The sequence below is a fragment of the Brachionichthys hirsutus genome, chromosome 3 (genome assembly GCF_040956055.1).
Source record: "Brachionichthys hirsutus isolate HB-005 chromosome 3, CSIRO-AGI_Bhir_v1, whole genome shotgun sequence".
NCBI classification, from domain to species: domain Eukaryota; kingdom Metazoa; phylum Chordata; class Actinopteri; order Lophiiformes; family Brachionichthyidae; genus Brachionichthys; species Brachionichthys hirsutus.
In genome coordinates this window covers 4,576,474-4,592,475 of record NC_090899.1, presented here as the reverse complement: position 1 = coordinate 4,592,475, position 16,002 = coordinate 4,576,474, and the positions used below count along the sequence as shown (strand labels likewise).

The following is a 16,002-nucleotide window of genomic DNA, read 5'->3' as shown; positions in this document are numbered from 1 at the left end:
CTCCGCCAGGCTTCAAACAAGCTGCAGGTAATGTAAAAAGATTGATCTATTTTTTTCCATTCCTTCCATTCCTCTCTGCTGCCTTCATTATCCGCCCCCCCCCCTCCTGCTCTTCTGCTCCTGCTCTGGGTTTTCTCACCGACTCCATATTTATTTATATTCACTGACTGAAACAGCACAGAAAATTGAAATGGCTCCTGGTCTGGAACAGCTTGACAGTAGATCCATAAATAGGTGCACGTTATTAGCCTTTGATTTATGTTTCCTTCTCTGTGCGTATGTGCGTGCCACCATCTTCCGAGGCAGCATCTTTTCCGCAGCTATCCATCCTCACAGCAGCGTCGGTTCCATCACGGCGTGCATGCATGTGAGGAAAAGGAACATTTGCGTAAAGTCCTGGTGACGAGACATGCTGACACTCTACCCTGATTCTCTTTGTCATCATCCTCCATTTTCAAGCAAAATCTGCTGTAATATTTATATGAAGCTGCACGAGTGCTGCTTTTGTAATGTGCAGTGGTAGTAGTAAAAATTAATACAAGACATGTCTTGTTCTCTTCCAGGATGTCCATAGTGAATATTGTTGCCAGGGAGATCCTGGACTCCAGGGGGAACCCTACTGTGGAAGTAGATCTTCATACTGGCAAAGGTTCAAAATACAAATGGATTTTTTTTTTTTTTTTTTAAGATAATGTGCTTGATGGTGTACCTTGTATAATCTAGATTTTTTCGAAATGACCTTTACGACTCTTCACCTTGCTTCTTGGAGCTCAAACCCCGTACCTCCCTCTCCCCTTCATCCTCTTGTTTCCATGTCAGGTCTCTTCAGGGCTGCTGTCCCCAGCGGTGCGTCCACTGGCATCTATGAGGCTCTGGAACTCCGGGATGGAGACAAGACTCGCTACAAGGGCAAAGGTCAACGCTTGTCTTTGGCTGTGTATCTGCTTTTATTAAAGCATGGGCTTGTCTGTCTTAATTTTCCATGGATCCAAATGTCTCTCTCGGTCCTGCTCCCTAAGGTGTAACGAAAGCCGTTAATCACATAAATGACACCCTTGGACCAGCTCTCATGCAGTCTGTAAGTAGTAGTACAAAATGTGATCCATTTGAAGTGGAAATGGCAAAGAATGGCTATCTATAGCGAGAATATTTTGTATTTCTGTCAGGGAATCAGCGTGTTGGAGCAAGAAAAACTGGACAACGTGATGATTGAAATGGACGGCACCGAGAACAAATGTAAGCCTCACTCCCATCAGTGACGTTTGTGCAATGACATCTTTCTGCTCCAGCGGCCGCTGCATCCGTGTGTTGTGTGACTGCTACCGTGTCTCTCCCAGCTAAGTTTGGGGCCAATTCTATTCTTGGAGTATCGCTGGCCATATGCAAGGCTGGCGCAGCAGAGAAAGGCGTCCCCCTGTACCGTCACATCGCTGATCTGGCAGGAAACGGAGAGTTGGTCCTCCCAGTTCCTGTGAGTCCTTGTGCAAAAACTGTATCACACACACACACACACACACAAAAGCCTAAATACAATCTCAGCTCCCTTTAATTGCCCCCCCTGTGCTTAGGCTTTTAATGTGATCAATGGGGGGTCCCATGCTGGAAACAAACTGGCGATGCAGGAGTTCATGGTCCTCCCTGTGGGGGCTGAGTCGTTCCGTGATGCTCTGCGTGTGGGGGCGGAGCTCTACCAGACACTCAGGTGTGTCATCAAGGAGAAATATGGTCAGGATGCTACAAATGTGGGAGATGAAGGAGGGTTTGCCCCGAATATACAAGAGAACGGCGAAGGTAGGCACAGCTTAAAGTAGCCCCCCCCCCCCCCCCCCCCCCCCCTCTATTGCGCAGGTGTGATATTGCCATTTGTCTTCGTCAGCTTTGGAGCTGCTGAAGACGGCCATAGAGAAAGCTGGCTTCACAGACAAAGTGGTGATCGGGATGGACGTCGCTGCTTCAGAGTTCTTCATAGAGGGCAAGTATGACCTGGACTTCAAGTCTCCACCTAAGGCTGCTCGCAACATCAGCGCAGACGAGCTGGCCAGCATCTACCAGGGCTTCATCAACAACTACCCAGGTGTGTATGTTCGATGCCTTTGAGGTTGTAGATCAAGATCAAATGCACATCAGGAATAATTAGTTTTATTGAGAGAACACAAAGCCAACAAAGTGCCAAATTATTGGTAATCGGACTCGCCAGGCTTTTCGTCACGTCTCCACGATTGCCATGTTCTTTCACAACCTCTTCTAAGAGAAGAGTGCTTGATGTCTGCACAGAATGGCCTCTTTCCTTTACACCCAGGCCTGTTCAGGAGGCTTTAATTATGTGCTACAGTGAACATTTGGCGAGCACGCACTTACTCCAATGTGGCTCTTTACCCTGTCAATGCTGTGCTTTCCTGCTTTTGTGGGCAAGTGATTGTGTGCAGCTGTGTGTAGTCCTATTAGAACGTTTACTTGGCACTCACTGGCGCTCCAACTGGAGAGTGAGTAATGGAAAAGATGAGGGCTTCTCAAAGCCGGTTGGATATTAAATGAATATAAATCGCCCTCCTGGTCTGTCCTCCAGTGGTGTCGATTGAAGATCCTTTCGACCAGGATGACTGGCCTGCTTGGTCACAGTTTACAGCCTCAGCGGGCATCCAGGTACGGCCATCACATGTGTCGTTATGAACAAGATGAAATTCAAAACGTTGTTGGCTGTAAATCAGCACTGCATTTCATTAACTCTCTTTTCCCACATTACCAAATTCCATTTGTGATTTTAAAGGTTGCTTTTTGCTATTTGTTCAGTTTACAGGATTGTTGCCACCTCATTTCACTTTTTTTTTTATTATATGTAAAAAATATATATGTGACAACTAGAAAAGAACTCGCAGAGCACAAACCTCCGCCAAGCAGCTCATTCCCCTCATAATTAGACTTACATCATCCACATGGTGATCTGGATCATCATCAAAAGGAAGGTTATACATTTTTCTTGGTATCTTTATGCACCAACTATGAAAAGTAAAAGTGAATCGGAGTAGTATTTTTAACAGATTTTCTTTTTTCAGATTTTCAATGTTAGAATTTTATATATTTTCCTGACTTCATTCTGTGTCAGACATTTTGCATGAGAGTGCAAATGACTGTAATTTTTGGTGAGTAAATGTAATGCATATTTTACAATATATGTTTTTTATTTTTTTTTAAAGCCCCTCCTTTATAAGTAAATGGGAAAATCCAGATTTTTTTGTATTCAGACGGGTATCCGGATCGCTCTCAAAATGTAAAGGGGTCTAAGCTGTAGCTTAAGATCCATCCAAAGGTTTTTCTGTAATCCTGCTAACAGACAAACAACTCAAAACAACTCCACAACCCCCTTGGCGGAGGACAAACCCGTCTGTAACTTTGTTTTAAACATTACACAGGTGGTTGGAGACGATCTGACTGTCACCAACCCGCGTAGGATACAACGAGCAGTGGAGGAAAAGTCCTGCAACTGCCTCCTGCTAAAAGTCAACCAGATTGGCTCTGTGACCGAGGCCATCAACGCGTGAGTTGACTTTGTTTGGAATTTGCATGAGCGCATAGGTGTGTGAGTGTGCACGAGAGAATGTGCATCATATTTCTACTCGCCCCTGCCGCTCAGGTGTAAGCTGGCGCAGGAGAATGGCTGGGGTGTGATGGTGAGCCACCGCTCGGGAGAAACAGAGGACACCTTTATAGCTGACCTGGTGGTTGGTCTCTGCACTGGACAGGTAGCACACACACACACACACCTGCAAATTAAAAAAAACATGTCTGATTAAATTATAAATGCTATTATAACAAAATTTAAATTTAAAGATCATGTTAACATCTATCTAGCAAGTATTGGTGAGTCTTTATTTTTTGCTTTTCCTTCAGATTAAGACTGGAGCTCCCTGCCGATCAGAACGTCTAGCCAAGTACAATCAGCTCATGAGGTGTGTATTCATAACTTCATTTGTTATGAGCGCGTATTGGTATAGGGAATCTTTTACATCGACTCAAACCCTTATGTCATTTTCTCTCCTTCTTCCCCACTTTATTCCGTCTGCTTTTGTTCACGTTCACGTTACTTCTGCTGCTTTACATTCCTCTTTCACTTCCTCTTTGTCACAGGATTGAGGAAGAACTGGGAGACCAGGCCCGCTTTGCTGGACACAACTTTCGTAATCCCACTACCCTTTGAACACCCAGTACCTTTAGCAACGGCACACAAGAACGCACACATACACACGAAACATGTTGTATTTCCCTAATACAAATGTATTTGAATAATGACATCTGTTTTAGCGCAGCTCTACTAATATTAACTATTAAAATGAATGAACTTTAAATATCTACTTTGCATTGCTTCAGCACAGACTTGACTGATTCCACTTCTTTGTTACTTTACCTGTCTCCTTCTCACCTGGCAGAAGAGCTTTGAGGCGTTTGTGCCATATCGCTTCCGCTCCCTCCAGCTCCTCATTCTGTTTGTGACGTGAATACTCAGCAGCACGCTTACATAACTGCTAACTGTATCTGTTAATGTGTCTGTCAGTTATTAATCTTAATAAACAAACAACTTCACATTAACTCCTACCACACGACTCTCCGTGTGTTTGCTTAAAGGGCAACTACTGTGTGACTCGTGTCATTTCTCTGTTGAATTAAAGTTACATAATAAATTAATATAAAATTGCCTTTAAAAAAAACTTTCAACATTTGTACGTGTTCTGTCAATGCTGAAAATTTTACTTCCACGAAAGTCCCACTGGAATCCTGAATTATTAAAAAAAAAAGAAAAAAAAAAAGAGGCAGCGCTCGAGATGAGCAGCAGAGGGCGCTCGAGATCAGCCGCGGTGATGACGCCGTTCCTGTCGTGTCGGGCTGCGAGTGATGAAGGAAAACCCGAGCCGCGCAGGCGCATCGGGTACAGTCTCCGGACCGGTTTCCATGGTTACTACACAATAGGAGACGGGACAGGGGGGCTGCGTGAAGGTGGGGGGAGAGAGGGAGAGGAACGACAGCAGCGGAGCGGAGGAGAGGGAGGGGAGGAGAAGGAAGGAGGAGGTCTGCAGAGCCGCTTGAATGGACACACCACTGCAAGCTTTTACCAGACAGACAGGCAGACAGGCAGGCAGACAGGCAGACAGGCAGGCTGGGAGCTGCTGGACAGAAACAGACTCCATGATTTAAAAAAAGCTCACATAATAATATTTCTTTCTTTCTTTCTTTCTTTCTTTTGTCCACCGTTCTGCTTCTCCGGCGTTGTAAATTTCAAAAATGATCCTCAGAACAAAGAGATGTCTCACGCGTAAAGACTTTATTCTGTCTGGACCGGAACCTCCTCATACAGTAAAGGTGACTCCGGAGGGACCGTGCAACAGAGACAGAGAGACCCTCCCTCTTCAGAGTTTTAGCCCTCTCTTTGCGCCTCTCTTCCTCCCTCATTCTCCTCCTCCTCCTCCTCCTCTCTCCTCATGCAACTCACGCCCTCTCATCTGCCTTTCTCTCACCCGACCTGCATCCCTCACCCCTCGGCTAAAAAATTGTGACTGTAAGACCGGAGAGGGGTATAAAAAAAAAAAAAGTGCATGTCGTGTTAGAGGGGAAGAGGGGGGAGTACATAGGGTGGGAGTGGGAGGGAGGGGGGGGGGCAAAAAAGAAAAAGGGGCCGAAAGGGGGTGGGGAAGAGCCGAGGGGACGCATCAATTTGTAGTCTTCAGTTGGCACCCCTGTTTTTCCCCTGCGCCGAATAGAAAGCGGATTCTTCTGCATTATTGTTATGAGCGGAGCCCGTTGCAATATGAGGACGCGCAACCCTCCGCTGACACGCGCCTGGGCTCCGGGGTGCGCGCGTCAGCGTGCAACATAACACGGCAGAACAGGGAGAGAAAGGAAAGGGAGAGTGCGAGCACGCATCGCTGGATATTATAGGTAAGGAGAAGGGAAAATGGATGCGTCTACACGGGAGCTGCTCCTGTTAGCCACGTCGGTGCGCTCCTTCCATTTTTTCTTTTTTTTTTTTTTACCCCTCTTTGTGCGTTTTAACATACTCCTGCGTTGTGGGGTAAATGACGGCCCGGTTTAATTTAATGCTAATGGACCCACATTCCAGCGCGTAATCTGGAACCGGTGCGAGATACTCCGATTCTCCATTCCCATATGCGCTTTCTTTTTTTTACCTTTTTTTTTTTTTTACGATGCGTCTAGAAACGGCACCGCGCAGCCACCCGTTGGGATTGTGAACGCGTAATCACGCGGCTCTCGGTCCGTCGGAGGCGGGCTTGCGCAGCGGCTCCGGCCGTGGGGCTCCTTCTGCGTGGGTATCAATAACATCCACGGGAAGAAAGGAGAAAGAGCCGCTGCTGCGGCCTCGCTGCAACGCGCACGCTGCTCGCGTCGGATCTCTGGCGGCGGTCAGTTTGGTTGATAATGCATGTGAACTGGTGTGTGTCTGTGTGTGTGTGTGTGTGTGTGCGCGTGGAGTCATCCGGATGCGTCCTGTTTGTTTACTGACCGTGACCGTGGGACCTGTCAGCGGACCACAGGCAAGGCGGGGAGCTGCCACCTGTAACTGGATGCGTGATTGTGTACAGTCACCCCCCCCCACAGCCCTCCGTGGGGGGGGGGGGGTTAGACTCCCCCAGCGTGAGGAACTTCGTCCTGTAGATGCAGGCTCCATCTTTTATAAAAGCGTGTTTGTGACAATAAAGGTTTTTACTCATAACTGATTGAATCAGTCACTGCAGCATGCACTAATAATTAATGCACAGCCCGTGCGTAGTGGAGCTTGTCTGCTTACACACACACGAACACGCACACGCACACGCACACACACACACACACCTCTGTGTAGCTCCTGTATTTATTGCTTATTGGTTGCATAGCAGCGTGCTGCAGCTCAGCATAACATTCATCCAGTCGTGTTTCCACCGTGCACTATTTCTGTCCTCATTCAATATAGATTAGACTATTTTTTTTCTCACCACAGCGGTAGATGAATGAATGAATGCATGAATGGATGAGAGGAGGCCTTGCCAAACTCGTCCACCTATGGTCGTTAGGCACACCCAAACGGATTTGAATTTGTTTCCTACTGGCTTCGGGAGGGTAACCGGGAGTGACTGTGGGTTTTTGGCTGTTGTGATGAAAGTAGAATGAGGAGGAGGAGGAGGAGGAGGAGAAGGGGGGGGGGCATATTCCTGAAATCTTTGCTAGAATCTTTAAGCGGATTGCCATCCAGGATGCTCTTTGTGTCTTTTTTCGTGGCATAGCAGGCAGTTATTCCGCATCCGTTCCAGTGCATTCTCTTATTGTCCATGTTGGTTATTTGTTGCTGTGGTGAAGACTGCTGGGGGGGAAACTTTGTTGTGTGCTGTGCGAGGCAGTTCTGCCAATACAGTGAGGAGTAATTTTATAAATTCAAATATTTCCACAAATGTTTTCATATTGTTACAGTTTCTTGAGATAAACATTATTACCTCCACCAAGAAGATTGTGTTTTTGCAAGCGTTCATCTTGCTGTCTGCTTGGTTTTTTCCCCGTCTGTTAGCAGGATAACTCAAAATGTTACGGACGGAATGTTACCAGGAACAGATGATACATTTTTTTGGTGATGATCCAAATTCTGGATTCTGGATCACTTAGTAATTTTTGTTGAAGTTGTCAGTAAATAGAGCTTCAAAAAATTCATTTCTCTTCTGAACCGCTTTGTCCGTTACCGGGTCGAGGTTTGTGCTGCAGCAGTCAACGGGCGAGAGGCGGGGTTACACATGGGACAGACAATCGTTCACACAAACACTCACACCTATGGGCAATTTTAATGTCACCAATCCACCTAAGCTGCATGTTTTTGGTGGTGGGAGGAAGCCGGAGAACCCGGAGAGAACGCACGCAGACACGGGGAGAACATGCAATGGCCTCACAGAAAGGCCGCAAGTCGGATTCGAACCTGTGACCTTCTAACATTCCAGTCAATAGAGCTTCAAAATGTGTTCATCAATATCTTGGTTTATTATTGACCGATGTTTATGGAATTGGATACAAGCATGAAGGCTGGGGACAACAAATGTCCTACTGTACATTTAATGTTAGAGATAGAAATTTCTAACAAGCGCCATCTTAAAGCCGAGTCAATTCCACATCGGAGCAGGTCAACGGATTTGTTCTATCTTTAATACCTGAGGAAACAGATCCAGTTGAAATCAGGGTAAATTTTCACTGCAAAATGATTTTGTTGTTGGACACTTTCAATAATGTCTCTCTTATTGCCTCCACAAAGGAGGTTCTGTTTTTTGCTGGCCTTTACCAAGACACTTTGGAATTAGTAGGGGACAAACGGATTTGTTGTATCTTCAAAAGCTCTGGATCGAGATCAAGAAGAATCCACCATTACTGAAAGTGATGCTTTTTGTGAATAACTTCTCAGCTTATTATGATATCAACGTGAATACAGTTGCTAAAGGTCTGTTTTCATGGTTAAGGAATGTAAACAAATATCGTGCTTTTCTAGTTTCCTGCTGCATTCTTAAATTGGCACTCCTTAGCAGAATAATGAAATCTTAGTGGGACTTCCATGCAGATAAATCAAATAATGGCTTCTTTGTTTTTGCTTCTTTGCAGGTCTTGGTAGCACTCATGGTGTAAAAAAAAATAGCCCAGTGAGTATAGAACAACAGGTTCGGGCCCTGCGATGGGCTTGTGTTGTAAAGTGGCCATTTTAAAGAAGAAAGAATGAAAACACGGACACACAAAGAATCGGTACGAACAAGGTCTACGCCTTTTTCCCACAATGACACCAGGGACAGTACATTTCTGCCCCATCTCACACTCATTTTGGAGCATGGCTGCTTCATAATCGGAAGTATTAATACCATCGGTGTATCTCACCCTGGATTGGGAGAGATCTGCTATTTTTTATTTTTGCTTGTATTAATTAGGTTTTACTGAAACCAAATACACTCCTTATTTCTCTTTGCATTTTTCCATATCCATCCTACTTTACCCTGTTATGTATTTTCCCTGACTTCCATGCCTTTCCTCTTTTCCTGGACTTGGGGTTTCGCAGATGCCCATGCGCAGTGGCCGACGGCGGGGGGCAAGTGAGGAAAGAAGGGGTAGACGCCCGCACCCCAGCCCCACCCGCCCTGACCGCAGCGACAGACAGACGGTTAGAGCCGAGCTCTTTTACCTCTTTTTCCTTCTTGTCAATGTTTTGAACACAAGTGTATGTTGTGTATGCAAGTGCAACAGTCACGAACGTTGAGGAACTGTCTTGTATTCGATCACGTGTTTTGCATATGTGTGTGTGTGTTTGCCTTTGTCTATGAGTCATCGGTGTAACTACCACAGGCGTACTCTTGAGGCGTCTTGTAGTATTGTGTTGAGCAGCTTTCCATTTGGAAACCACTGACATTTCTGCTCTCTTTGTGTGTACTTGTATACGTGTGTGTGTGTGTGTGTGTGTGCCGGATTTATAAGCAGCCACTGGTCTTTTAAGGATTCAAAGGCATCACTACAGAATTAAAAGTATTGTGTCCTTTTAGCAAAGAGCTGCTGGAGAGGAATTGGCTGGAAATCGCTTCAATCGCAGGTCGCATGGCCATGATTCATCAGAGAGTGAGGGGGAGGAACTCGTGTCTCCTCCAAAGAGGCAAAAAGTTCAGGTTTGTGTTTCATTTCAAACTGTTCCGTAAAGACCGACGATAAATTAGATTCAGCTGAGACATTCAAACAAACGCTGCCTATGCTATTATGAATCATATTCTTTGTTTACACAAACTTAGAGCCAGCCAAAGATAGCACAGTCACCGAATTCAAATGTTTACTCCAACCACAAATGATCTTTTCTTGTCAGGATTCGGCCTCTACGCCAAACCCTCCTGCGTCAACACACTCCACTGACAGCTCGGTTCCTTCCACCATCCCGCCTCCAACCTCCATTACGAACCAATCCCGTGAGAGCGACAATGAAGATGGCCAATCCCAGGGCAGTAGGAGTTCAGTTGTAGGAAGCCTGGCCAATAGTAGCAGTAGTTTGAGCAGTGGGCGTGATATAGACCAGGACAATCGTTCCTCATCCCCAAGTCTCTCAGCTTCCCCTCTGGGCAGCCTGGACTCTGATTCTGATGGGCCTGACTCGCCAAAGCAAGGGGAGCGAGAGAAAGCCAAGGATGGAGGAGCAGGGAAGGTGGGAGGAGAGGACAGGAGAGTGCTAAGAGATGTGAGAGGGGAGGAGACCTGTGGGGATGGAGAAAAGCAGGATCTGGAATCAAGAATTGAAGACTGTCCATCTCTTAAGCCCTCCTCCACTCCTTGCATCTCCTCTGGCCTGACTCCACCTGCACGCGGAGCAGGTGATTCGTCAGTCGACAGCAATAGCGGGAGGAAGTCCTATTTCTCCCTGGACTCTAAATTAATGTGTAAAGTTGACTATGGTGGACCGACAGGTGTGGATGGTGCGCTCGGTGGCAATAGAATGAATTCCAAAGCCAGCACTCAGTGTGTGTCAAAGACAACTATGTCAGGAGGAGACTTCTCCCACAACAGCCCCAACATCCCCCATTCTTTGCCTCCTCCACCTGCCCTCAAGCCCTTGGAGCTCGGGGGACAAAACCTGCCCACCGAGGTCAAGACAGAAAGAGACAGACTAGAAAAGCCAGACAAACTCCTGGACAAGGTTCAGTCCACGCCTCCTTCTCTGTTGCCACAGACCAGCCCGCAGTCCCAAGGCCAACCTTCCAACCACCCTCACCACTACAGCTCCACCAGCTGGCAGGGTGGCTCAGCAGCAGGATGTCAGGGGAGCTGGGGCTACTCCCGTTACCCTGGAAACCACCACCCGCACCAACCACATCACCAGCCCCCAGTGCAGCAGCAGCAACTTCCCTCAGTTTACAACCCTCCATCCTCTCGCCACTCCTCCTCCCATCCCTCTTACCTCCCCCATCCTCACCCCCACCCCCACAGAGAGTACCTTCCTAGGTATGCTGGGGGGGGAGGGGACAGAGAGAGGGGGGCTGCAGGAGAGAGGGAGAGGGGAGTGAGGGGGGAATGTGGGGGGAGAGAAGTCAACCGGGAGTTCCCTGCTCCCATTGGTAACAGCAGTAGTGGCGGTAACAGCAATAGTAGTTGTGGTGCGATGGTTGGGTCCAACAGCATTCAAGGCAGGGAGTTTGTGGGTCTTTCAGTGAGTCAGAACCGGGACTTCCAAGCTTCGGGGCGAGACGGACCGAACTTGGGCCCTGAAAGAAGAGACTTTGGTGCATCTTTCAGAGACAGAGATAGAGAACGGGAAAGGGAACGTGACGCAGGGAGGGAATTTCCTCTGCCAAACCAAAGCCAGAGTAGAGACTATGGTGCCAATGGAACCGGAGGGGGGCATCCCAGAGACAAAGATGGAGGTCGATGGGGTGAGTTTGGGAACCAGACAAGAGAGGCTGTAGGCAACAGTATCCCAAACAATAACTCTGCCCAACAGAGTAACCCCTCAAGTTCAACTCCACTACCTCTCGCTCCCATGCTGAACCGAGACCAACCTGCATCACCCCAAAACAATCCCAGTTACCCTTCCCATTCCTCCCTGCCCCCTCAACCTCACCCGCACCCTCAAAACGCATCCAGCCGAGACTTCCCTGCTCCCATGGACCAGGCACAAATTCCCTCATCAGACCACTTTCACAGAGAATATCCATCCACAGGGGGGAAAGATTTTCCTGCTGGGCCGCCTCCTTCGACTGGCACGAATCGAGAGTACCTCAGCCCCCCTGGAATGACCCAAAACCTAGGTCGAGAGTACACAGGGCCTGGGGGAACCCATCACCCTCACCAAGCTCACCCCCACTACCAGTCTGGGCCCAGAGACAGAGACTCGACCCTACGAGAGTCTGCTCTGTACCAAAACCGCGGGGGCCCAAATCAACCCCCTGCACTCTCTCCATCCTCCTCTTCCATTCATCACGGACATCCTCCAAATGCTCCTTATCCCCCGCCACCACCCCAGCCTCCTCTGCCCCCACCTCAAACCCCACACGCCCAGCCACCCCCATCAGCTATGGCACCAAATGCGCGTCCTTCACACTACCAATCCGCCCAGACTCCCCCTATACCCCTTTCACCTTTACCAAGCCCATCCACCAATCAGATGGGAGGCTTCTCATCTTTTCCGCCTGGTTCCTCCTCTGGGCCCAACATGCCACTTCCTGGACCAGGCATGTCATCCAGCTGTTCGCCCGGATGTCGGCCAACCCCTTTTCATGGCACTTTGAACAACCACCCTCCATTTAGCGGAACGTACCACTCCAATGGGAACAGCGGGAGTAACACGGCCAACAGCAATAGCAGCAGCAGCGCACCCAGTAGCAGCCATAACAATTCACAGTCGCTCTCACCTCAGAATATCTCGAAAGGACCTCCGCCTCTTAGCAGCTCGTCCACAAGCAACAGTGTTTCCACCCCTGCCTCTAGTTCTTCAGTGCCTGGTGGAGACGGACATTCAGATCCAGGCCCACCTCCGACTCCTGTTATCAAAGAGGAGCCAATAGAAGAGAGGGAGGAAACCGAGAGCCCACCACTTGTATTACGGAGCCCCTCTCCTGAACCAAAGCCTGTAGACATTCCCATCCACGCCAGCCAATCAGCACGGTAGTTCAATCCTTTCCGACGTGATCAAATTATTAATTATAAATGTTTCTGGTCCTGGTGATCTTAAGCGTGAGCTGTGTTTAACTCGCTTGCAGGTTTCACAAGGTTCTCGACCGTGGCAGTGGAAACTCCTGCGCCCGCAGCGACGTTCTCTTTGTCCCATTGGATGGCTCCAAACTGTGGAAGAAGAGGAACGAGGTGATTGAAAGGGCACGTAGGGAGGTTGAACAGCGGGCCAGAGACCTACGGGAAAAGGAGAGGGAGCGGGAGAGAGAGCGGGAGCGCGAGAGGGAACTGGATCGACATCTACAGGTGTGCACATTTGAGCCTGACGTTTACGCACCTCAGAGCAGGGCAGACGCGACTTACGGCCTTTTTGTCGTTTTCTCTACAGCAGCAGAAAGATATCAACGCCGCTGGAGGGTGTCGCCAGGGCTCCTCCCTCTTTTTCCCCTCCTCGTCTTCCATCATCCTTGACCCGTCTTCTTCTGCCTCGTCTTCTTCGGGCAACTCTGTCCCCCACCATCACCCCCATCCCCAACATCACCCTTCAAACCCTCACGCACACCTTCACCCAGCACACCATCTCCACCCATCCCTCACTCACTCCATTCCCCATTCCCTCCTCCTGCCGTCCATGGGTGGGGCAACGGCAATGGTTGGCCCCCAGGGCGCCCTGGGAATAGGTCTAGGAGGTCCATATCTTGGCCCTGACACCCCTGCACTGAGAACGCTGAGCGAGTACGCTCGCCCTCATGCCATGTCTCCGTTGGGGGCAGTTAGCCGCGCCCAGGCACACCACGCACAAGTTCACCATGGTCACCCCCATGTGCACCCCTCGTTCTTCCTTCCTCAGTTCCAGAATCATGCTTTAGCCCACCCACACCACCTGCCTACCGATGCGGCTACAGCTGCAGCGATCTTGGGCTTTTTGTACGGTGGCGGCCTCGAAGGGGGTCCGGGTGTCGCGGGCCATGCGGGGATGGCAGGAGGGCCGATGCATGGAGGGATTGGGGGTGGGGGGTTCGGAGGAGTCAGCTTTCCTCATGCGATGGCTGCGCATCGCGATCGGATAAAGCCGGGCTTTGAATTTAAGAGCGATGAGCGAGTTTATGCGCCGGGATCCATACCTGATCACGCAGCTTTCGCTCTCGCTCACTCTCATTCTCATCACGCCCATGCCAATGCCCAAGTGCATGCACATTCCCTGCTCCTTGGAGGAGGTGCAGCAGGAGCAAATGAGGTGTCGCTTTACGGCACTCCTCCTCCACCAGCTCCTGCTGGCCCCCCACACCACCAGAACCCAAATCTGGCACCTATAACTCGACCTCCCAACCCTCCTGCCCCCCAGTCCCTGTCCAATCCACCCCCTTCGTCTATCCTCCCGCCCTCTCTCCCTTCTCACCCATCATCAGCAACCCCGACCGCTGCTCAAGCCCCAGCAGGCCCAGCTGCTCCTCCGCCAGCTCCTCCTCCACCTGGCCCTCCAACCTCCAGTGCGGCCCCACTTCATCACCCAGTTCCCCATTCTTCCTTTCCCAGCTCCCTGTCCTCTCTTCCGCCACCAGCCCCTGCCCCGGCTGCTCCCCCCGAGACCTATCCCACTCCAACTCGCTCCCCTCACTCTTACGAGCGAGATAGGAGTGGAGAAAGGGAGCGGGAGAGAGAAAGAGTAACTTTGCCGGCCTTTGGGGACAGAGAGCGAGAAAGAGAGCGAGAGCGAGAAAGGGGAGGAAGTGGTAGTGCAGGAGGAGGAGGCGGAAGTGGAGGTGGTGGTGGTGGAGGAGGAGGAGGAGGAGGAAGCGCAAGTGGAGGAGGAGGAGGAGGAGGAGGAGGAGGAAGTGGAGGCGGAACAGCCGGAGGAGGCGGAGGAGAGAATCTGGGGCGTCTTCAGATGTTAAACGTGACGCCTCATCACCACCAGCACTCACACATCCACTCACATCTGCATCTGCACCAGCAAGACACAGGTACCCACTGCTACTAACAATGCTGTCAGCATCATCAGCCGTGTCCTCTGTCATAGCTAGTCAAGGGATCAGGCTGGTGATACTCTATACACCACTGAATACTAATACCACGTAGTTGGATGTGAATATATTTGCGCTTCATACCATTTCATAATAGTGAGCATAAGTACAGTCTGACACAAAAAAAATATGTTTAATGACTTACAAGGTGCTTAAATATAACTTGTTTTGGTCATTTAAGATTTTGCCTTTACAAACAAACAAAGTTTTTTGAGGCTGTATGTATTTTTGTTTTGAATTCCCAGCTTTGACTCTTATTAAATAAGTCCTGTATTTCCTATTACATTACTGGCATCTAGCGACGACGGGCGGGGTTCACCCCCTGATGGACCCGTTGGCGTCGGGGGCTCCTTTGGCACGCCTACCTTACCCAGGAGCCACACTAGGCACGCCCATCCTGGCTCACCCCCTCACTGACAGCGAGGTGCTCCGCCAACAGCTGTTCGGTGAGGAGAAGGCTCCTCGTCCATGTACTTGTTCCGTTTTTTCTCTCTCTCTAAAACCTCCACAGTAGCAGAAACTTTATGGACATACTTCTTTATTGAAATGATAGCGATTATTGACCTCCATGCTGTTTCTTCTCCTTTCTTTCTCTGTTTTCCTATTGTATTCGCACCTACTCCTCCTCTTTCTTCTGTGCTTCATTTGCAGGCGCTCCTTTCCGTGAACTGCCCCAGCCGTCCTCCCTCACCGGTCCCATGTCAGCCGCTCATCAGCTCCAGGCAATGCAGCAGGCCCAGAGTGCAGAGCTGCAGATCCAGAGACTGGCCCTGGAACAACAGTGGATCCATCACCATCACCACCACACCCTCACCCAGGATGAATATTACAGGTACAAAGAGTTACGTAGATTAATATGAACACTCGTTAGAGTGAAATTGCACTCTAACATCATTAATCCTTTGAACGTTCTAGTCACCTGAAGAAGGAGAGTGACAAGACCCTGTGAGGGAGGGGCACAACAAAGAGCAGCGTGGAGGATGTGTGCAAGATAGGAATTAAGCAAATTGAAAGCACTGAAAACAATGAAGGACTAAAAGACTGCTCCCGTTGAAACCTTTGAGGACTTGAAAACAAAGGTTGGAGTAAAGGACTGGGATTTCACTGAAGGAAGCGAGGACATTTTGAGAACACAAAGCGGTAGGGAGGAGGGGCGTGAAAATGTTGCACACTGTCCCTGCAAACTGCAACCGTGTTGACTTCCACACGTAATGTTCTTAAACTGCAGATGGCTTTGGACCGTTCTCTGTACAGCATATTAGATGGGGCTGGCGATAGTGAAGTACAGTACATGTAAAAATACTTGACGCCAGGCGGAATGTGTATATGAGTCTTT

The 16,002-nt window shown here is 49.2% G+C and overlaps 2 protein-coding genes across 2 annotated transcripts; both read left to right on the top strand.

Annotated features, from left to right (window-relative positions):
• Window positions 1–190: 190 nt before the first annotated feature.
• LOC137917774 (gamma-enolase-like) lies at window positions 191–4,195 on the top strand. The gene is made up of 13 exons (XM_068760510.1): window positions 191–234; window positions 564–649; window positions 820–915; window positions 1,020–1,078; window positions 1,167–1,236; window positions 1,338–1,471; window positions 1,569–1,791; window positions 1,877–2,074; window positions 2,567–2,643; window positions 3,411–3,535; window positions 3,632–3,740; window positions 3,889–3,947; window positions 4,126–4,195. Exons 1-13 carry the CDS (start codon window positions 191–193, stop codon window positions 4,193–4,195), a joined length of 1,350 nt encoding a protein of 449 aa, XP_068616611.1.
• A 4,532-nt stretch (window positions 4,196–8,727) lies between these two features.
• On the top strand, window positions 8,728–15,615 carry atn1 (atrophin 1). The gene is made up of 10 exons (XM_068760541.1): window positions 8,728–8,754; window positions 9,062–9,163; window positions 9,540–9,659; window positions 9,851–12,636; window positions 12,732–12,948; window positions 13,031–14,414; window positions 14,499–14,606; window positions 14,966–15,112; window positions 15,318–15,498; window positions 15,582–15,615. Exons 1-10 carry the CDS (start codon window positions 8,728–8,730, stop codon window positions 15,613–15,615), a joined length of 5,106 nt encoding a protein of 1,701 aa, XP_068616642.1.
• The last annotated feature ends 387 nt before the right edge of the window (window positions 15,616–16,002 follow it).